The 22311-nt window shown below is 45.8% G+C and overlaps 1 protein-coding gene and 1 pseudogene across 2 annotated transcripts; one reads left to right on the forward strand and one right to left on the reverse strand.

Annotated features, from left to right (window-relative positions):
- Window positions 1-258: 258 nt before the first annotated feature.
- Window positions 259-16894, reverse strand: LOC110299221 (low affinity immunoglobulin gamma Fc region receptor II). 2 transcript variants are annotated; one of them, XM_021168877.3, is made up of 8 exons: window positions 16683-16894; window positions 10328-10348; window positions 8826-9080; window positions 7264-7518; window positions 6520-6642; window positions 4057-4197; window positions 1858-1895; window positions 259-1762 (listed from the first exon to the last, which is right to left on the reverse strand). In XM_021168877.3, exons 1-8 carry the CDS (start codon window positions 16783-16785, stop codon window positions 1676-1678), a joined length of 1023 nt encoding a protein of 340 aa, XP_021024536.2. In that variant the 5' UTR covers window positions 16786-16894; the 3' UTR covers window positions 259-1675. The 2 variants fall into 2 exon arrangements, with proteins under 2 accessions (XP_021024536.2, XP_021024527.2); XM_021168868.3 differs by lacking the exon at window positions 4057-4197 and having other exon boundaries at window positions 263-1762; window positions 16683-16890.
- Window positions 16895-20128: 3234 nt separating this feature from the next.
- Window positions 20129-21224, forward strand: LOC110301048 (ubiquitin-conjugating enzyme E2 J2 pseudogene; annotated as a pseudogene).
- The last annotated feature ends 1087 nt before the right edge of the window (window positions 21225-22311 follow it).

Here is a 22311-nt window from a genome sequence, read left to right on the forward strand (position 1 = left end):
GATACCCTACTCTATCTCTCTCTGCTTAATCCTTTGAGAGAGGGTCTTTCAATGAGCCTGAAGCTAGATTAACATCCAGAAAGGCCCAGTCAAAATAAGTCAACAATATAATCACATGTATAGGCTTTCTAAAAACAATATCAAATATATATACCCTGAATGCACACAACACAACACCTACAACAGTGGTTATTCATTTGAGAGAGACAGAGGCAGAGAGAGAGAGAGAGAGAGAGAGAGAGAGAGAGAGAGAGAGAGAGGAAAAGAAGAGGAGGAGAGGGAGGGAGGAGGAGGAGGAGAAGAAGAAGAAGAAGAAGACGAAGACGAAGACGAAGAAGAAGAAGAAGAAGAAGAAGAAGAAGAAGAAGAAGAAGAAGAAGAAGAAGAAGAAGAAGAAGAAGAAAAGGAGGAGGAATAAAGGGGAATGAGGACAACAGAGAATTTCTCCCTTTTTTTTCCTTTATATGTCTACACTCTGAACTCATGTGGTTACAGCAAGCTTAAATAGCTGCCTGAGTGATTTTTGTGAACATACAAACATAATATGATCCGAGCAATTGGGAGGTGGAAGTAGCAAGATCAGGAGTTCAAGGTCATCCTTCAGTTGCCACTGGCTTTCATCCAAAGTTTGACTTCCTGAGAACTCCTGTTATATAACAAAGTGATTATTCTGCTTGTCATAGGAGAAAAGAGAAGGAAGTGGAAACAAGAAGACAAGTTCACTGGAAGCATGTTCAGTTTGAAGGGGAGGGGCACTGGCCCTCTACTCCAAATCCCTATCTGTCCCCTCCTCTACCTCCTATCTACTGCTACCAGGCCAGGTATGGTGCTGGATAGTAGTGCATGCTCATTATCCTGGAGGTCTAAAGGCACAGGCTTCAGGACTGGGAGTTTGAGGGAGACAAACTAAAGAGGGGGTGGGGGACCATCTATGTGACTGTAAAGACGTCATTGGTGCTAAGACTGCTGTTATAAGATCTTCCACCCCGCTGAAAGGAACCCTAAACTCATGTCCCCACTCATAAATAAGCTAGGTAAACACACTGGTGCACCAAACTAGACTTGAGTGTAATCATATGACTTTGGTCTGTCATGAGGGCTCTACCTAAGACTCTTATGTCTCCCCAGGGAAAAGTTAACCCATCTCCACAAGAGTCTTCTCGCAGAGAGCTCAGCCTATATTCCAATCATTGCAGCCTTGAAAAAGTAAATAGAAAGATGGTTTGTTTTTATAACATTTTACTATTAAAGTAACATGTGACCTTTATAGGAAAATAAAAAAATTGAAGTTCCTTACAAAGAAGTATCACTTTTGACAGGTTGGTACAAGTCTGGTTTATCATCACCGAGATGACGCATCCTAACATTAATTGTTCTCCTTATCTTAGCGTGAAATATAAGCAGTTCCCACGTTGCTGCAGTCTCTTAACGGCAGTAAGTTGATTAATTTTAGTGGCTGTGTGGATCTATAGCAGAAGAGTCTTGAGTTGGAAAGTTGTAAATTATGGGAGTCATTAGTACAGTCAACCATTGGGAACCAATCTCGTAGTGTCTGTTGGTTTCAGGACTCACAGAAGTGACTCTGGATGTTTTCTTTAATATCTACAGCATCCCTTGGACCAGGAGACACTAGATCCTGGCCTTTCTGGCTTGCTTTTCCTAATCCCAAGGGAGACTAAATGTGGTTCTGGTAATCATGCTCTGTTTCTTCATCCGGGACTTCGGGATGCTTGAGGAGTGAGTAGGTGATCGTATTCTCAGCCTAGGGAAAGCAGAAACGAGCCATGAGAGCTGCGGAGAGGTCGTGGGGAAGCAGATGAACAGGGAGAGGGATAGGACAGGGCTGGGCTCCCTCACCTCAGTTTTGGCAGCTTCTTCCAGATCAGGAGGATTGTCTGTGGGTGGAAATAAGTGATCAGCATGGGCACTGCTGGGAAAGAGGGCTGGATGGGCTGCTACTGAGGTTGCAAAACCAAAGCTCAAAGCGAAGACCCCAGACACGGCTTGCCAACCCCAACCCAGGCTATTGGGCCAAGCAGTACTGCCTCCTTCCCTGACCATCGTGGAATCCAGCCTTCTCTGCTGGCCATACTGGCAAAGGGAAACAAACCCCACCACATGCCACATCCTTGTCAGAAAATTGCTCAACTTTCCTAGCAGCAGACTAGGCAGCACTGAGGCTCTGTGAGGATGAAGAATGGAGTGCAGAAGGGTTGAGATCAGGGTTTAGATCAGAGTGAAATCAAGCCCAGATGTTTGCCTTCTCAGATGGCTGTTTCTACACTGGACAAGTGCAGTTTATTCTTGCTGAAGCACTGGAGAAGTAGGTATGCTATGAGAGAGAGAGAGAGAGAGAGAGAGAGAGAGAGAGAGAGAGAGAGAGAGGGAGGGAGGGAGGGAGGAAGGGAGAGAGGGAGGAAGGAAGGAAGGAAGGAAGGAAGGAAGGAAGGAAGGAAGGAAGGAAGGAAGGAAGGAAGGAAGGAAGGAAAAGAGGGGGCTGGGGAGATGGCTCAGTAGTTAAGAGCATTGATTACTCTTCCAGAGGTCCTGAGTTCAATTCCCAGAAACCACATGGTGGCTCACAACCATCTGTCATGGGATCCGATGCCCTCTTCTGGTGTGTACTCATATACATAAAATAAATAAATATTTTTTAAAGAAAGAAAAAGAGCGCAGAGAGGGAGAAAGAAAGAGAAGAGAGAAAGGGAGGGGAAGAGAGGGGGAAATGGGAGAGAGAAGAAAAGGATGTTTCTCTAATATCCCAAACACCACGTTCTCTTATATTTTTGCCCAAAGTTCCCTTTGCCAGTAAGAAAAGCAACCCCAGTGTCTATAAACCTTCATTTTTGGAAGAGGAGAAAGAGGTTGAGACAATGTCTCCAGTCTCTTCACTTGCTCCCCAAACACAAAGAGCCCTATTTGCTATGTTCTAAATTCTGCCCCACAACGCACTCCATGTTCCTCCCTTTTATATACTACTTAGCAATCCCAGTAGCTAACTAACTATGCCTTCAGGGGAAACCCCCAGTGCAGGTGCCAGGCTGCATAAATGCCTTGTGAAATGTGTTTATACTAGAGTAGACAGAGCCAGACAAGAAAGTGAGTCCAGTTGTGATTTTTTTGTAGATCTAGTTCGATCCTGGACATGGATCTATGCAGCCTGGCTGAAGAATGCAGACCTTGCTCTAAGCCAAGCTAAGTGAACGCTGTTTTGCTCAAGCTCTCTTATCTGTTGGCTCAGCTCTGAGTCACACTCCAGCCTCCTGAAATGCAATCTACATGAAACCCTTCCTCCTGCCTAGTTCTGCTGTCATGGAAGCCTCTAGAGAACTCCACTAGCCTTTATGCTTTGTCTTTAACTACATGAGACAACTCCCACTCCTACATTCTTCCTCCTGCACCAGGCTTTCAAATCTCGGAACTATATAAGGGTTCAGAGGTCATCTAAACCACTCATCCACCCACTTATTCCTTCCGCACTTTGGGGAATGACCTACTCCAGATTCAGTTGTATCATCATGGATCAACGATCAGGCCAATGTTTTATAAACTATCATGAGTGGGCATTAGAGCCACAGTGTGCCCACAAAGTATCCTATGAATAGCTCCAATCCCCTAAAATTTCCTCAACTCAAATCTCCTCTCAATATGCTACTAAAAGTTGAGCTGTTCTAAGCGTAGCAGTACCTCTACACAGGGACACCTTCCTGAAAAGATCTCCGGGGGTAACCTCAGATCTCCTTTTGTCCTAGGCTGCCCCCACCCCATTGACCTCTGTCTCACAACTGCTAACCCTGTCCTTTGGAACTCTGCCACATCTCCCCCAAAAGATGCAAATGCCTTTGCAGTCCTGTACTGGAAATGTGTCCGGATTCCTTGTTTTACTAGAGTTTAGTCACGGCCCACCCTCTTCCTCGATCCGGAATCAACCTATCTCTTCTCATCTCTAGTGAGATCTTCCTTAGGCCCAAGAGTTAGACTCAGAACTGACCAAGAGATTTGAGCCCCAGCCTTCTCCCACAGCTCCTCCCTCTCCTGCACTCCCACTGAACTCACATGAGCTGCTGCTTGTTGGCTCCAGTCCAGATGGAGGCCCTGGGCTGACAGGCACTGAGCCCCCAGAGGGCTGTCTGTACTCACCTACTTCCTCGGGAAGGGTTTCTCCCATTTCCCTGTGATCAGGGTTTCCTGGGAGAGCTAGGAGGGGCACGCAGGAAGTTAGTAGGATTATGGGGTGAGCCCTGAGCCATCAGGATCAAGGAGCAGGGTTGGAACAGAGTTAAAAGCAACAGAGACCTTCCCCTCACACCAGCAACACCTCTCTTCCCCAATTCCCAGCTCCCCTGCCCAGAAACATCTCCAGCCCATAGTGACTAACCCAAGAGGACACCCAGAGGTGTGACATAAAACACCCCCCTGCAACTTTCCTGGGTTTGTCCAGCCTTTTAAAGGTGTGATCTTTTGGCTGGGCATAATGGAGCACACCTTTAATCCCAGCACCCAGGAGACAAAGGCAAGAAGAACTCTGTGAGTTTGAGGCCAGCCTGGTCTACACAGTGAATTCCAGACCAGTTAGGGCTACAAAGTAAGACCCTGTCTAAAGAAAACAGTGTAACCTTTCTCTCTGCATATCTCAATATTTACTAATCTTCCATAACTAGCCAATGCAGAGTGTGCTTTGAGGTATTAGGTATGAGTTAGTAGTAGTATTTTCCTTTTTTCAATGGCTTCCATTGACCTGCCTACAACATTCCTCATTTCCACGCTTGGCCACAGATCCTAGAATGCTCTTCCACTTTGCCTTGATGCCTACCCCCGGAAACATCCTTCTCCACAGTGGTGACAGCTTATACTTATGTATTTTTTTTTAATGATGTATTTTCACTATATGGGAATCTGTGTTTTTCCTGCATTTGTGTCTGTGCAAGGGTGTTAGATCCCTTAGAGCCAGAGTTACAGTTATGACCTGTCGTGTGGGTACTGGGAATTGAACCTGGTTCCTCTGGAGCAACAGTCAGTGCTCTTAACAGCTGAGCCATCTCTCCAACCTCTATGTATGTGTTCTTTTTTGTCTTTGAGGTTCTGGTACAAAGGCTTTGGCCTTATTCATTGTCCTAATATTCCTGTAAGGTGGGCCCAATAGTGTTCATTTCCAGACTGGTAAACTGGGGCCCAAAGGCTGAGTAATTTACTCAACATTATAGATCTGGTAAGCTGTGAGTTGAGGTTTGGACCACAGCAATTTGGTCCCCATGTGTGTATTTCAGTCACAACATCACACTGGCTCCCCAATGAAACATTTTCTAACTGTTCCAGCCAGGCTGCCTGCCACCATTTAGATCTGAGATGTCCATTAAAATCTCATGTGTTAAGTGATTGGTCAAGGTGGAATAACTGGGAGGAAGCTGACACTTCAGTGTTTTGGGTCTAGTGGGAAGTCTTTAGGTCATTAGGGACACGCTCTTGAAGAAGAAGATTGTGGGATCCCCAGACTCTTCCTTGATCTCATCTTACTGGCCTTAAGTGAGAGTTTTATCCTGTTGTGAACGTGGAATATTATAGCTTTGCTAGGCCCAAAGCAATAGGGCCAAGGGAATATGGACCAAATGAACAAAACAGTGCTCAACTAAACTTACTTATTTACTTGGCTATTTTAAGATAGAATCTTGAACTTGCGACCCTCCTTGGCTTCCTGAATGCTAAAATTATATATATATATAATTTTATTTATATTTTATTTATTTATAAATATATAAATATATATATATATATATATATATATATATATATATATATATATATATTTACCACCATGCCTTGCAGTGTTTTTCCTTCATAGGTGGATTATCTGAAGCACTTCGTTATACTGACAGAAAGCTGACAAACACACAGGGTTATAGACTTGCCTCTCTCTTTTATATTTTAGATAGAGTCTTTCTGTGTAACACAGGATGGCTTCAAGTTTATCCTACAGTCCAAGCTAGCATCAGACTCTTTGAAAAAACACTTTTAAGGTATTTATTGCTGTGGTGGGGTGTGGTACACACCATAACCCATCTATGAAGGTCAGAGGACACCCTTGTAGGATCAGTTCTCTCTCTCTCCACCTTAACTTGGATCCCAGAGATTGAACTAAGATCACAGGGCTTGAACTGCAAGCATTTGCACTGGCTGGACCATCTCACTGACCCTGGCTTCAGACTTCAGTTCTTCTGCATTACTGTCCTGGATTGGCAGGACACAAGCAGATCTTTAGCATTGCCTCTAATCCCTTCTTATAAGTACCCACTGGTGTGCCTGGTATTTCCCACAATGCTGAGAGCCAGCTGGGGGTAGAAATGGAATCCAATGCCTACAGTGTCTAGCACAGGTCATGGCACATCATCAGGTTTGTTCAAGTCTTGCTTAACAGATAAATTTGTAAGTAGGTGAATGAATAGGATGGGACAATATCAAAATCAAATGAGTCTCTAACCCCTAGCTAGCTGATAATAAGAGGGACCAAAGAGAGCCACCAACCTGGAACCTGCTTTTTCTTGAGATAGATCAAGGATACTAGGATAATAACAATGGCTGCAACAGCAATCCCAGTGACAGCAGCCACAATTGTCAATACTGGTAAAGACCTGCTGGACTTGGGCCCTGGAGAAGACAGACATGAGGACAGGTATTAAGTACTCTCCATGAATCCATCCCTCCTCCAATCCTATGCCCAGTCACTGTGTCTGGTCAGTCATAGGTGTAATACATTTCCCTAAGACCTCATATGCATAGCTTTAGTGGACAGACTCATGCCTCCCCACAAACCTTAAACCAAACTAATGAAGGCACACTGGTAACAGTGTAGTAGCAGAAGGGACAGCCGTCAGAGGTGGCAGGGAGGATGGATCTGACGCCTCCCAGAGTTGCTCGTACTACCACTATCTAGAACAGTTTTCAAGAGTGAACAGCTGTTACATGAGAGACAAGAAGTTAAACTTCAGCTCTTAGGAATGTCTAGGAGCATAAAGTATCTATGTAGCAACAACAAGGCTCTGCTGCCCAGCAGCCTTGTCACCCACCGCCTGCAAGTGAGGAACTCTGGCCCGAGCCCACTTGGCATCACTTGGCAAGGCCTTCATAGCTCTTGCCTTTGCCTCAAAGCTCAGCTTTGCTCTGTGGCACTCCTACATCTCCATGTGGAGCTATATAAACTGTAGGTTTATATAAACCTTTGCTTATCTCCTCTTCTCGTTTTCCAACATCTTGACAGAGTCCACTTACCTTGGACAGTGATGGTTACAGGCTTGGACTGGTGTGGTGTCTTTCCTAGACTTCCTTTGCAGTAGTAGTCCCCACTGTGACTGTGGTTGGCTTTTGGGATAGAGAAATTACTACTGTAGTGATTATACCTCACGGATTTTTCATTATGGAAGAACGAGATCCTGTTCAGTGGTTTGTTCCTCCAGCTATGGCACCTTAGCGTGATGGTTTCCCCTTTCAGAAACACCAGCTGAGGGGTCTGGAGCAGCAGCCAGTCTGAAAGACACGAAAGGACCATAGCACTCAGAGGATCAGGCCGCTCTTCCTAGTGGGATGTGATATGCTAAGGGGGAGAACTTTAGCTTGACGTCAGGCAGTCGATCTCTGTTTCTAGCTCCCCTCATTTGGGAGCTCTTCGATTCTTCGATTTGGGGCAGGAAAGTTAAGGCTCTGGGCCTCACTTTCTTCATCTGTGAAAATAGACACGATTAGATTTCACCGTGACAGTAGTTCATGGTGCACAACAGGTATCCAAGATGCACGCGTGTTCCCCTTCCTCTCCTGAGAGCAGGGCGCACTCAAGAGATGGGGATGTGATTCCTCCCTTCTTGGCAGGAAAGATGAAGGGATTCAGTCGGCCAGAGGAGACAAGTGTGAAACAGATATAACAGAGTCTTCCATTCGGGGGATGGAAGAACAGCTTGAACCTCCAAAACTGCCGGTTTCTCTAATGATTAGTAATAAAGGTGGGACCACAGTCCAAGCAGGGTTGGAGCAAATCGTTAGCTTGCTGTGGGTATGCTAGTGAGGAAATCCTGGACCGAGTGATAGGCGGGAACTGCGTAGAACGACAGCAATAGCAGTTGCTAATAGCACCTGGTAGTTCTTCCGGAGGGGAAACCTACTTCTTTGCCAGGAGCCTTGTAAAATCAATGATCTGCTCGGCAAAGATTTAACAAGCCGGGCCCTGTTTTGGATACTGCAAATATGAAGATGGACGAGACACAGCTTTTCACGTCGAGTGCCCACAAGGTGATGGAAGAAAAAAAAAAAAAGTCAAGGACCTGCTGGAACTGCAAGGGGGAGAGGTGAGTGCTCCCCAGAACCTCCTGGGGAGAGGTCTCCGCACCTTCAGCTGAGCAGATAAGAATCCTGAACTCAAGGTTAAACACATCAGTCAGCTCTGTATACACAGTTCTTCCCCGGGGCTTGGATTCAGTTGCATACTAGTGGCATTTTTCTGGGTGTCATGAAATAGAAGGGTTTCTATGAAATAGGGACTTCCTTTTTCTGCCACATTCAGCTGCCCCTGTTCTTGAACTCTCTTGCTCAACCAGGACTACCACAACAAACAACTGTTCACACAGTTTCTCAGGAATTTGCATGCCCTCCACTGCCCGCTGAGCACAAGGGCTGGCAAAAGCAGAAACGGGTGGACAAAAAGCCCTTGAAGCAGCACCCTGTGGTGCTTCCCAGAAACCAGCCCACCCCGTTTCCTGCAAACTTTGCAGTAAGCAGATCCACCCCACTCCACCCCCAACTTCTTGGTATCCCATCTCCTCCCGGGGCCAGCCTTTACTAACCAGAAATCACTCCCAGATCTACAGGGTCGCTGAGACGGGTCCGCTCCATTTGACACCGATATTCTCCACTGTCATTGGCTGTGGCCTTAAACGTGTAGCTGGCTTGGACCTGGCTCCGGATGGACCTCCCGTTGTGGAACCACTGGGTAGAAGAGTTCCCAGGGTTGTGGGTCCCTTTGCATGTCAGTGTCACCATGTCTTCCTTGAGCACCTGGATCCACGGGGGCTCAAGTTTCACCACAGCCTTCGGAAGATCTGCTCAGTTTTGGAGAGAGCAGGCAGTGTGAGGCAAGGAAGCCCCAAGAACCTAAGCAGGCCCCGAGTTTCTGCTAAAAAGGCACCAGCATTCCTACTGAGAGCACCAAGAATGGGACCAGGCCCAGAAAGCTTCTTCCATTGAATTCTTCTACTTATTCCATCCTGTGAGCCCCAGGGAAATCACAAGGAGTGTAATTGATCCTCAGCAGGGTAAAGCAAGAGAGAGGATAGGAGGGGGCAAAGGAGACACCCCAGAAATATCTCTCACCAAGATATATTTATGTTTCTCTTCTCCATCCCTCCTGTCACTCCCCCCTACACCACCCCTCAGTTGCAAATGGATCTCTAATCAGGAGAACAGGGCATGGAGCTCTGTGCTGGCTAGTATCATAAACTTGACACACAAATTAGAGTTATCTGAAAGGAGGGAGCCTCAATTGGGAAAAGGCCTTTGTGATGGTTTGAATGAAAATGGCCCCAATAGACTTATAGGGAGTGGCACTATTAAGAGGTGTGGCTTTGTTGGAGTAGGTGTGGCCTTTTGGAGGAAGTGTGTCGCTGGGTTGGGCTTTGAGGTTTCAGATGCTCAAGCCAGGCCCGGTGTCACTCTCTCTTCCTGCTGCCTGCAGATCCAGATATAGAACATGCAGCTACCCCTCCAGCACCATGTCTGCCTGGATGCTGCCATGCTTCCTGCCATGATGATAATGGACTGGACCTCTGAACTATAAGCAACTCCTCAATTAAATGTTGCTGCAATCATGGTGCCTCTACACAGAAATAGAAACCCTAACTAAGACGCCCTTCTTGCTACAGCACATTAGAAGTTACTCCTCATATCAAACTCGACCCCTGTGCCCATTAACCACTTTGTCTTCATCCTTACCTCTCCTCCACTTCCTCAGGCTCTGGGCATTCACTCCCTGCTTCTTTGAGGTCAACTTTTTTTAGCAATTTTACTAAGAGAGTGAAGGGCAGTTGAGAACGAGGACAGTTTGTGATAACTGGCCACATCTCACTCTAACAGGACTAGAAGAGTTGATATCCTAGCTAACCATGGCTTCTGACCATCTTCCTTCCCAGGCAGAGAGAGGGAGAAGGGCAGGGCATCTTCTGAGAACAATGGTCCATTCCTGGTCCTGACCTGATACTGAGCCCGGTTGCTGATCCATTCAGAGCAGCTCCAGACAGACAAAGAGATGGTGACAAAGAGGAGAGTGAGGAGATATAAAAAGAAGACTTACCATGAGTCCCAGCAACAAGATCTGTAAGAAAGGAAGTAAGCATCAACCAGGGCCTTCTGCACTGAGACATGCCTACCCAGACCCAGAGCCCCAACTCATTCCCACAGCCCAACCTTCAAGGCATGGCCCTTCCCTGGGACTTCCTGGATAAAGCACACTTTCAGAGATAATTAGGCCCCTTCCCCTTAGCATGTGTGTTGTGACACTTTAAAGGGCCGAACACCTTTGACTGCTAAGGTCCCGGTTGAAGTTTACATAGAATTAGTGGTTTAGTACATCAGACTTTGCCAAGGTCCATCCTGGGAATAGGGTTTTTCTCTCATGGGGAGGGACTATAGATCTTGTGGATAGTCCATAATCTTTGTTGACAAATAGAAAATACTCATGACAAAATGTTATCACTGGGTATATATGTCCTTAGAATTTCCCTCATGAACACACACACACACACACACACACACGCACGTGCACACACACAGCAAAGAGACCACACCAGAAGAGTGTTCTCCCGCCTGATTTTTCACTAAGCAATACAAGACCTAATAGCTTACTCTGTTTATTGTCTTTTGAGCATTTGTGCCCTACCCTACAACTGACTTTCCTGTGATTTATTTCATATGCCCATCTCAGGCTAGAGAGATGGCTCAGCTGTTTAAAGAGCACTAATTGTTCTTCCAGAGGTCCTGAGTTCAAGTCCCAGCAACCACATGGTGGCTCACAACCATCTGTAATGGGATCTGATGCCCTCTTCTACTGTGTCTGAAGACAGCTACAATATGTACTCACATACACTAATTAAATTAAATACGTGAATAAATAAATAAATCTTAAAAAAAAAGATTTAGGTATTCCAGGTTTTGCTGCTAGGCAAATTTGGTAGGATAAAGAAATTACAGAAGGGCATCATGGGTCTAGAGAGATGGCCCAGCATTTAAGGGCATAGGCTGCTCTTCCAGAGGACTTGGGTTTGATTCCCAACACCCTCATGGTGGCTCATGACCATCTCTAATTCCATCCGGTTCCCATGGATCTGACATCCTCTTCTGGACTCCTCAAGCACCAGGCACACATGTGGTGCACAGACATATATGTAGGCAAAATAGTCATTCACAAAACTAAAAATTAAATTGAAAGAAAAGTATACTAGATCTGTGACTTCCTGTGGGAGCCGATAGAATGGCACATGGTGAGGGGAAGGGACATGGGACAGGAATGCTAAATACAAGGATGGACATGTGCCACCACTGTTGGGTATGATAGTAAAGGTATTCCTGAGATAAATGAGCGCCCATGCATGTGTATGTGCATGTGTGTGTGCATGTACATGTGTGTGCATGTGTGTGTGCATGTACATGTGTGTTTATGCACCTGTCCATGATGGGACTTTACAATTGAGATGAAAAAGGCAAGAGCCTTCCAAGTCTGAAAACTTTCAGGGATAAGAGGAGGGGGTGTTTCCTGAAAGAGCGTTCTCTGGCAGTCTAGAAAACTGGATTCTGATCCCCACATCCCCACATCTCAGGATGTGCACTTAAATCCCTGCTAATGCATCCCTTTGTATTCCTAGAGACTGCATTGACCGCCTTGTGCCTCGCAGAGTGTACCTAAAAGAAAAGATATAAGTCTCTGATCCCCACTGAAGTCTGATGATAAGAAGACGCATGTGTGCAAAAAAAAACAAAAAACAAAAACAAAAAAAAAAAAAAACACTTTTGGTTTTGACACAGTCTCATTACATAACCCTGACTAGCCTAGAACTTTAATGACCAAGTTGGCCTTCTCCTCCCGAGATCTACCCTGCTCTGCATCCCTAGTCCTGTGCCGCCACATCTTATAAAAGAGAATGGCCAAAGGCTAGGAAGTTCCGCAGAGGAAGGGATTCGGGGCACTGTACTTGGCTGGGTTTAGTCTAGCAGAGAAAGTGAGGAAATATCCATCATGCAGCTGCAAGTGTTCTGTCATTGTGACAAACAGAAAAAGAATATTCCCCTAGAAAGATGGACGGATGCTTGCAAACACTCTCAGCAAGTTGCAGCCTGACTGCTTCTTTGGTCTGTTTAAAAACAAACAAACAAAAACCACCCCGATAATGAGGAATGCAGCCGAAAATGGAGGTGGTGGCCATATTCTGGAGGATTGTCAAAGCCAACTGGAACAGCAGCAAGTAAGAACGCACCCAAAATTCACACATTGACTTTACCACGGTGATGGTTAGTCTATATCATCAGCTTGACTAGATTTAGAATCACCATGGAAACATCTCTCATTGTGTCTGCAAAGGTGTTTCTGGAAAAGTTTAGCTATAGTGCTAAGACCCACCCCGAATATGAATGTCTCCATCCAATGGGCTGGGGTCCTGGCTTGAATAAACAAGAGAAGAGAAGGAAGCAAGCTACGTACTAATACCCACCTCTGTTTCCTGACTGTGGGTGTGAGGTGGTCAGCCAAGGTGCCACCACGCCTTCCCACCACAATGCCCTAAAAAAATATGCCAAAATAAACCCTTTCTTACGTTGCTTTTGCCTGGTGTCTTGACAAAGTAATGAGAAAAGAAAGTAATATGACTGACGTTCAGTGACCTTGCAGAGACAACTTTACTTTTCTCTGCCTTGATTCCCTGGCTTATAAATGGAGATGATGACAGCAATACCCACGACATAATTGTTGTAAGGATTGGTGACAATCCAGATAAGGTATCTGTGAAGTTCCAGACATACCATGTGGCTACCTTTTAAATGATCATAGGCAAATTTCCAAAGTTTGCTGTTTAGCTCAGTAAACAATGAGAAGTTTGCTTTGGAGCTGATAGTGCTGTGTCAGACTAATTGGGACAGAGGAAGTCCCAGAGATTAGTAAGAAAAAGATGGTGACCGGTGATCTAGGACACGTGTCAATGGCCTGTGCAGCATCTGGCTGCATCACGCCCTGACTTCCTGATCTGTAGTGAATATTCTCTCATACAGTTTAGCCACATAGCCCCATGCTATACCTCAAGGCCTTGCCATCACTGCTCCAAACCACACCAACTTCAAAGGCCACAAAATGAAATTCTGAGGCTTCATCACAATCCCCCTCCAGTCCTCTTCTCTTCCATTTGCCCAAGTACAGCCTCTGTGATCATCTGACCACCACCTCATCATCGCTGTCTACCTGCAAGTCCACTTTTACCTTCACATGCACACACACATACACACACACACACACACACACACACACACACACGCATGTACATGCACACACATCCCATTTATCACCTAATTGCAAATCCCTTTATCTTTTTCTTGATGTACTTATTATTGTTGAGACAAGGTCTCATGTAGCCTAGGCTGGCTGCAAACTTGTCATGTAGCCCAGGTTGGCTTTGAACTACAGTTCTTCCTGCCTTTATTTCTCAGATACTGTGGGTGGGTCCCCTTAACTTATTTATCCTTTAACTCCATCAAATGTACCCATATTCCCTCGTGGCCTTGCTTACTCATCTGCATTGACAATAGGAAGCTAAGAAGACGCACGTGAAGGAAAGCTAAGAGACAAGACTGTGGAAACTTGGCATCTAATGAGACATAAGGTTGATAAACATGGATGCCCAGGGAAAAGGTGGCTTTGGGCTGGTGAGATGGCTCAGTGTGTAAGAGCACCCGACTGCTCTTCTGAAGGTCCGAGGTTCAAATCCCAGCAACCACATGGTGGCTCACAACCATCCGTAACGAGATCTGGCGCCCTCTTCTGGAGTGTCTGAAGACAGCTGCAGTGTATTTACATATAATAAAAATAAATAAATCTAAAAAAAAGAAAAGGTGGCTTTGCTCATATAAATAGAAATATTACAAAGATAAGAAAATATGTAAGGAAATGATGCTATTTTGAATTTTGAATAAAAATTTGTGTCTATGCTGACAAATCTATAGGTATCTGTAGTGGCTATTCTTGGTTGTCAACTTGACTATATTTGGAATGAACTACAATCCAGAATTGGAAGGCTCACCAGTGACCCTTATCTGGAGGCTTGGAGATCCTTATCTGGATCTTGGTATGGAGATCTTGAGACATAGTGGCTCTGGATTCCAGAAGATTAAATCTCCGAGTTTAAGGAGATTTAATCTGGGCTACACCTTTCATCTGGGATTAAAGGTGTGGTGGAACACACCTTTAATCTGGGCTACACCTTCTGCTGGAGACAATATAAGGACATTGGAAGAAGGGAGTCTAGCTCTTGCTCCTTCGCCTGCTTGCCATGTGAGACTGAGTAACTGCTAGATCCTTGAACTTCCATTCACAGCTGTGACTGAACCATTGTTGGGAATTGGGCTGCCGACTGTAAGTCATCAATAAATTCTTTTACTATATAGAGACTATCCATAAGTTCTGTGACTCTAGAGAACCCTGACTAATACAGGTATCTGATCAACAGACAGGGAAATTAAAGTATACCAAGGAAGGAAGGACAAATGAGTCTGGGAGCTAGTGATGGAGAAGTAATTGCTAAAACACCTGAGCATGTAGGACTGGCAAGGGGGATAGTGCAGTGCATGAAAAAGAGAAAACAAAGCAAAAACAAAAAAAAAAAAAAAGCAAAGAGATGCAGAAGAGGGAAGCTATCACTCATGTTTCATTCTGTACCCAAGAGACAGTAATGAGAACTCTGTTCGTGTCTAATGTTCCCCATAAGGAAGACAAAGACCTTGTACTTTAGGTCAGGAAAACAGTTTTGTTTGCTGATATGACCCCAAATCCAGAATAGTGTCTGGCGCAAACAACTTTAAGAATCAGCAGAAATATGGGCAGTAAAAGCCAAGTGTAGTGTGCATGTTGCCTGGCTGAGGACGATCCACTGTGGGAGAAATGGGAACTGGGAGAAGCAGAGAAGTCCTGGAGCTTCATCAGGAGACAACAGGCCTCCACCAAAGGCCCTTAGAAAGCACCATGTCTCCCCATAGCTGGATGGAAGATTCTATAGCTACTCAGGACCAAAGTCAGGAGCAACCAAGACACAGTCAGAGGGTATTATACAACTGAATGAAGTTATGAAGTCCTACCTAAGTGTGGAGGCCCAGAAAAAAAAAATGGGGTGGAAATGGAGATGTACCAAAGGAAAATGGGAGAAAATGTCATCCTTGGGAGTTTTCACCAAGTGATTGATAGCTGTACAGCACAAATAGAAAGGCATATTGCCTCTTTAGAACTGATCTTCCCATGTGAAAACTAAGCTATCCGGTATCAAATATATATATATATACCTGTATATATATATATACCTGTGTGTCTGTGTGTGTGTGTGTGTGTAAATATATATTTGGACAGCTGAGGTCCCTCAGCGCTGACCAGATTTCACTATGAGTTATAGCATATAACTTGGGGTGGGTGGGTACCAGTATGCCTTCTTCTCAGAGGTATGGGTAGATGCCCCAGGAACTGAGCTTAGAAGATGCTGCTCCTGATATAGGGCTCCCTTACTGAGTATCACCCAGACTCTCTCTCATCAGTTTCTGTCCTCTGCCCACAGATGAGACCAGGACCAAAAAGTCTTCCTCCATCTCAGCCTAAGACCCTGACCATGACTTTCTTACTAAGCAGGGCCAGGACCAAGTCCCATGGTCTACACAATGAAGGAAGCATGAGAGATTTCTCTGGCCGCACAACTGACAATGCCAGACTTGCCCATGTTTGTGACACCCTGAACCCAAGTTCCCAGGACAACCCCGACCTTCCTACACCTCTCCTTTTTAAAAAAAAAAATCTTTATTTATTAGTATATGTTAGTACACTGTAGCTGTCTTCAGACACAACAGAAGAGGGCATCAGATCTCATTACAGATGGTTGTGAGCCACCATGTGGTTGCTGGGATTTGAACTCAGGACCTTTAGAAGAGCAGTCAGTGCTCTTAACCACTGAGCCATCTCTCCAGCATCTCTCCTTATATAATAAAGTGGGGTGGGGTGTTCTTCTGGTGGACAGTGGCTTCATGGACACAGGGAATGTCCACTGCCACCCCTCAAAAGCATCCTTGAGCTTTCTCCCAGCCCTTGTGTTAAGCAGGACTAGACATCTTGCCTAAGATTTGGTCCTGTGTGAATCATAAGTTCAAAGAGAAACTGGCCTTTTAATTGCTCACTCAAGTCTAGAACTCTAGATTTTGATCAGAGGAGGGGAGGGTGATACCAAGAGACAGGAAAAGAAGAAACAGCATAAACTCCTGCCAGCTTTGATTTTGTTTCAAAGGCCAACCAGGTTGTTACATTCTAACTATTAGCCTTCTACTTACTCCTGATTTTACTGACATGACTCTTATGCCAGGCTGATTCATCCAACCCCAGGTGTCCTTCCCCGGCCTCTCTTCTGGAGGTCCCAACTTACTTAGCATGGCTGTCCACAGTAGCATATGGCACAAGGTCCGTGAGAACACATGGACAGTCCAGTTGCTCTCCATGGGGATCCGTAGGAACGGCTGGATTCCCATCAGCTCTGGAGCGAGTCAGCTGCAGGCACAGGCTTCCCTCCCGGCTTGGCAGATAGTACCCAGAGAAGAGACAAAATTCTGAAGTCCAAATGGGGAAGTGAAAAGAAACGGTCTGTTTAATCATGGGCTCCTCCCCTTCCACCCTCTTTCCTTTCATCCGTTCTCTATTAGAAGACTCAGGACTTACCAGAATAAACTGGATTCAGCTCAAATCACAGAAAATTTTTTAGACACTGAGAAACAACTCCCTTCATGTTCTGCTGGAGCCATAGCTGACCTGGACCTCTGGTACAGAGAGGGAAAATTTCACCCTAACGCAGCTCAGAAGTCATTTGCCTCAGTCTGTGTCCCTCAATAAAAGTGACAGAGGATGGCAAGTGTCTTGGAGGTCCAGTCTGTGGTATCTGGACTCCTCCAGAAACTGAATAAAGGTACCCACAACCACTTACCACCATCTGGGTTTCTCTGTTGTCACAATCCCCAGCTCACTGTTGGATTGTAGACCAAAAGCTAGGCCATATGTGAGAACAGCAGTAGAACACTCATCCTTCACATACATTCCTCTCCACTTGCTCCTCTGTAAGTACCTAGCGAGCATCAGTCTGTGCCCTAGTCCTGAATCCCTCCCCCTGCCCCACTGCAACACTTACTGTCCTCACCGCTATGGCATAATAACAGATCATAGGGTTCCAAGCTGTAAGAACAAGTTGTGGGCATCAGAACTTCTGAGAACATCTGGCTCCCTGGTCTGTAAAATGAAGATCAACATTTCTACCCATTCAAACAAAGTTTCTCAGCTTCTGCAGCAATGACACTTTTAGCAGAAAAACAACATTTTTAAAGACGTGTATTGTTGTATAATGCAGGCTGGCCTGGAACCGGCTGTGTAGCCCACGGTAGCCTCAGGCTTGAGTTCTTCCACCCTTAGTCTCCAGGATACTGAGGTTGCAGGTATGCAGCGCTAGGATGGCACATAACTCTGGTGAGGGCTTGTTCTGTGCACTGTAGGATGCTTAGCAACACAGCCTGCTGCTACCCACTAGGTAGCAGAAATTTTCTCTTGGTTGTGAAAGAAAACAGACTTAAGGCTTTAGTAAATATTCCTCCCAAACAAGGTGGTTAAAACTCACTGGTAAAGAACCAACTGTACTCGAGGTTTTTGGGGGGAAAAAAAGGACTGTGAATGTATCACAGATGGATGCTATTTTTGTTTTTCTTGCTTCCTGTCAGCATCCTCAGATGATGCAATGTTTGGGGACCTGTCTTGAGGAGCTCTTCTGAGGCCTCTTTCCAAAATGCTCTTTCAGGAAGCAAGCTGTAATAGTAAAGGAAATGACATTATAAAACTGTCTTACACTCTGCGGTTTTCAGAAACCTTCAACAGTTCCACCCTATCTACCTTATGACTTTACTACAGGTGCCATCTCATCTCCAAGCCCCGCCCCTGCCAGCTCTTATCTGAATTTTAACCTATGGGAAGAGAGCAATGGAATGACATCAGTACTTTAAATACATCATTAGAATAGAGAGCATCCTGATTTTCCTTCAGCTGGGACCATTGATTGCTGTGCGGAGGTCAGTGACAAGGAGGTCATCGCAGTGTCACCCAGGACTGTGCAGTAGAGGTTAAAAAGTAAACCTGGGAGACATCCAGAGACCTGCTAACCGCCATGCCACCCAGTTCTGGTGCTTGGCAGGGAAAGACCCCGAGATCTGCTCTCTACCACAAAGCCCAGACAGGCTGCAGAGTCCTGCCTGCCGCCATGCTGAACATCGTGAGAGAAGGAAGATATCCTCAGACCTGCCTGCTGCTGCTCTGTGTGAAGGCTCTGTGTGCCTTCCCCTAGCCTTGAGCGGGCTGATTTAGACCTTGTTTATGCTACAGCTGGGGGCTGATTTAGACCTTGTTTATGCTACAGCCCGCTATCCCACCTCGGGTGGAGTCTTCCGACCTAGGTAAAGTCTATTGTCCTGCCACATCTGCAGCTTCTTCCAAGATGCCACTACCTGCTGAGAGGCTGAGCTTGTTTTCCAAGATCCTGGCATAGTAGGAGATGGGCTTCCTCCCTTTTAGAGTTCAGACTCAAAAAGGAAACATCGGGCCTTGATCAGAAACGTTGTCTTGGTCTCATTCTTCTCTTGCCACCCCTCCCACACAGCCCCAGCATTCCTTTCAAGAACCCAGCCGTAGTCACACAGAAGCCTGCCTGCCTCCATGCTACATGGTACAGAAGGGGGGAACCGGCCATAGGCCCTCTGCTGCCATGCCTTAAGAGAGGCTATAGACCAAGCTATGCCATGCGGTGCAGGCAGAGGTCACCCAGAGGCTCGGCAGCCACATGCCCTGCCCGGAGTGGGAGCCACTACAATGTGCAAGTGTGTAGTGGACAGATGGGAGAGAAAGAGAAATAGAATCATTTGAGCACTGTAAAGGAAGATGGAACTGGAGACTAGAGGGAAGAGAGGCAAAGCCTGTTGTGGGAAAGCCAGCCCCACCACCTGAGGCCACGATGAAATCCCCGCCCATGCTGTTGCTGAGGACCAGTCTGGATCTGGATCGGTGGCTAAGCAAGGGCAAGGGTCGATGTCAGTATCTGTGGCTCTTATTACCACTAGAGACCATGAGGTTGTCCTGGGGTCTGGGCAGCCACCAGCTACCCAGGTGATGTGCAGAACCGGCCCCACCCCGCACTGTGAACTGTGAGTTGTTAGGGCACTTGCAAAAGGGCTGGTCCTGCTAATCCAAAGCTGCAGGATCTCCATGGCAACAACAGGATAACCAGGCGGAGTTGTGGTAAGGATCCAATACTGATGGTGTCACAGAAGCCAGAGACCTCAGACCAGACCAATGACTCACTGTCGTGAACATTTGAAAGTGAAGATGTGTGGACAGAGAGGTATATTGTGGGACAGACACACTGGCACACCGCAGCTTCCTCTGTGAGACGTTTTCTATGCTTTGTTTTGTTTGTGTTTGTGTATTTTTATTGAGGGAGGGGGGTTACAAGGGCAGAGAGTGGATACTAGAGGATGGTTTTGTGAGTTTTGCAGTAATAATGATAATATAAAGTGTGTCCATCTTGGGGGGGGAGATGAATAAGTTTCTCAGTCATGTTGGATCAGTGAAGTCACACTCCAGTGATATGCTGCCCCCCGAAACTCTGACTTTTTCTCCTTTGGGACGTTAAGAAAAATATACCCTTTTAAAAGACCAAAAGAAGTCTTCTGCTAGCTGCCTTAGGAACAAGAGGTGGAACTCTCAGCTCCTCCAGCCCCACCTCTGCCTGGATGCTGCCATGCTCCCACCTTGATGCTAATGAACTGAACCTCTGAACCTGTGCTGGGCAAGTTGAGCTCTCTGGCCCACATGGCTTCTGAAGCTAAGAACTTGGGGACAATGCTTTCTGGAAGCATTTCTTGGCCATGCTGGACTGTAACCTTGTTCCTGGTGTGAGCATTCATGGATGCATCAGGCAAAAGCCCTTGATTCTGCCAGAAAGATGAGCAATAACAGCAATAAGAGAGCTCCAACAACAGCAACACAAAGGTTGAAGCAGGACTACCTTCGAATTAAGAAAGACCCAGTGCCTTACATCTGTGCAGAGCCCCTCCCTTCAAATATTCTTGAATGGCATTATGTTGTCCGAGGCCCTGGGATGACTCCTTATGAAGGTGGCTATTATCATGGAAAACTAATTTTTCCCAGAGAATTTCCATTTAAGCCTCCTAGTATTTACATGATAACCCCCAATGGAAGATTTAGGTGCAACACAAGGCTGTGTCTCTCCATCACAGATTTCCACCCAGATACATGGAATCCAGTGTGGTCCGTCTCCACCATTCTAACAGGGCTCCTGAGCTTTATGGGGGAGAAAGGCCCCACCGTGGGGAGCATAGAGACATCGGACTTCACGAAAAAAGAGCTGGCAGCACAGAGTCTAGTGTTTAATTTAAAAGATAAAGTCTTTTGTGAATTATTTCCTGAAGTTGTGGAGGAAATTAAACAGAAACAGAAAGCACAAGATGAACTAAGTAACAGGCCCCAGAATCTTCCTTTGCCAGACATGGTTCCTGACAGGGAGTTGCACCGTGGCCAGCATGGGGTCCAGCTCCTCAATGGGCACGCACCTGCTGCTGGCCCGAACCTCTCTGGGTTCCCACAGGCCAACAGGCATCATGGACTCCTGGGCAACGTTTTGGCGAACTTGTTTGTTATAGTTGGGTTTGCAGCCTTTGCCTACACGGTCAAGTACATGCTGAGAAGCATAGCACAGGAGTGAGGTTCACAAGCCACAACCTACAGTTGCTGCTGAGGGACACAGGGGCCAGAGCTTGATGCAGGCGTGATGGACATGCTGCTGAGCACAGGGTGGCCTGCTGGACTCCTGGGCTTCACTTTTTAAAAACCTTAAAAAGAAAGCAAAAACCAAAATGTAATCTGGAGGAGACTGGAGGTTCTCAACTCCCTCTTGAGGTTGACGTGGATGGTGCCACTCATGCTTTGGCTTTACTGCTTCTCTCCTGTGTTGTCTTTTGAACCTGTTTAGTAAACCTGTTTTGTTTGTTTTGTTTTGTTTTGTTTTGTTTTTCATTTTATTAGATTTGGTCACTTAAAAATATAAAACTTTGGGCTGGTGAGATGGCTCAGTGGGTAAGAGCACCCGACTGCTTTTCCGAAGGTCCGAAGTTCAAATCCCAGCAACCACGTGGTGGCTCACAACCACCTGTAATGAGATCTGACTCCCTCTTCTGGAGTGTCTGAAGACAGCTACAGTGTACTTCCACATAATAAATAAATAAATAAATTAATTAATTAAATCTTAATAAAATAAAATAAAATAAAACTTTAATGCCTATCCAAAAAAATAAAATAAAAGACCAAAAGAAAAGGAAACATAAGAACAGTATATAGTTAACATACTAAGAAACAAAATGTAATTATGTAATTATGTAAGCCTGTGAAGCAGGCTCTCAACTTACCTGATTACAACAATCCCAGGTCATGCTCAATTTGCACAGGAAGAAACTTCACTTCAAAGAAGTTAAAATAGTTCGTTTCAGGCTAGATGACCCTAAGGGACAGAGTCAGAGCACAAAGCCAGCTGTGTTGAGTATTAAAGCTTTGTGCTGACTATAGCGTTCAGGCAGCTTTCCAAAGTCTTCAGGAACCTTTGAGTCTGTGTTTGTGAACTCTCGCACTGACTCTATCTTCACTAGGGTTTCTATAGATGCAACGAAACACCAAGATGATGGTGGTTTGTATAAGATTGGCCCAGGGAGCGGCATGATTAGAAGGTGTGGCCCCGTTGGAGTAGGTGTGTCACTGTGGGTGTGGGTTATAAGTCTCTCATTCTAGCTGCCTGGAAGCCAGTGTTCTGCTAGCAGCCTCCTGATGAAGATGTAGAACTCTCAACTCCTCCTGCACCATGCCTGCCTGGACCCTGCCACGCTCCTGCCTTGATGATAATTGACTGAGCCTCTGAACCTGTAAGCCAACCCCAATTAAGTGTTCCTTTTAAGACTTGC

Source organism: Mus caroli, unplaced genomic scaffold (assembly GCF_978045245.1).
Source record: "Mus caroli unplaced genomic scaffold, Mus_caroli_1 scaffold_1, whole genome shotgun sequence".
Classification (NCBI taxonomy): domain Eukaryota; kingdom Metazoa; phylum Chordata; class Mammalia; order Rodentia; family Muridae; genus Mus; species Mus caroli.

Coding starts and splice junctions, on each gene's coding strand:
- LOC110299221 (XM_021168877.3), bottom strand. CDS start 16,785: ATGGGAATCCAGCCGTTCCTACGGATCCCCATGGAGAGCAACTGGACT. Junction 10,349..16,682: donor ACTGTGGACAGCCATGCTAA/GTAAGTTGGGAC, acceptor CCTTTCTTACAG/ATCTTGTTGCTGGGACTCAT. Junction 9,081..10,327: donor TCTTGTTGCTGGGACTCATG/GTAAGTCTTCTT, acceptor AAAACTGAGCAG/ATCTTCCGAAGGCTGTGGTG.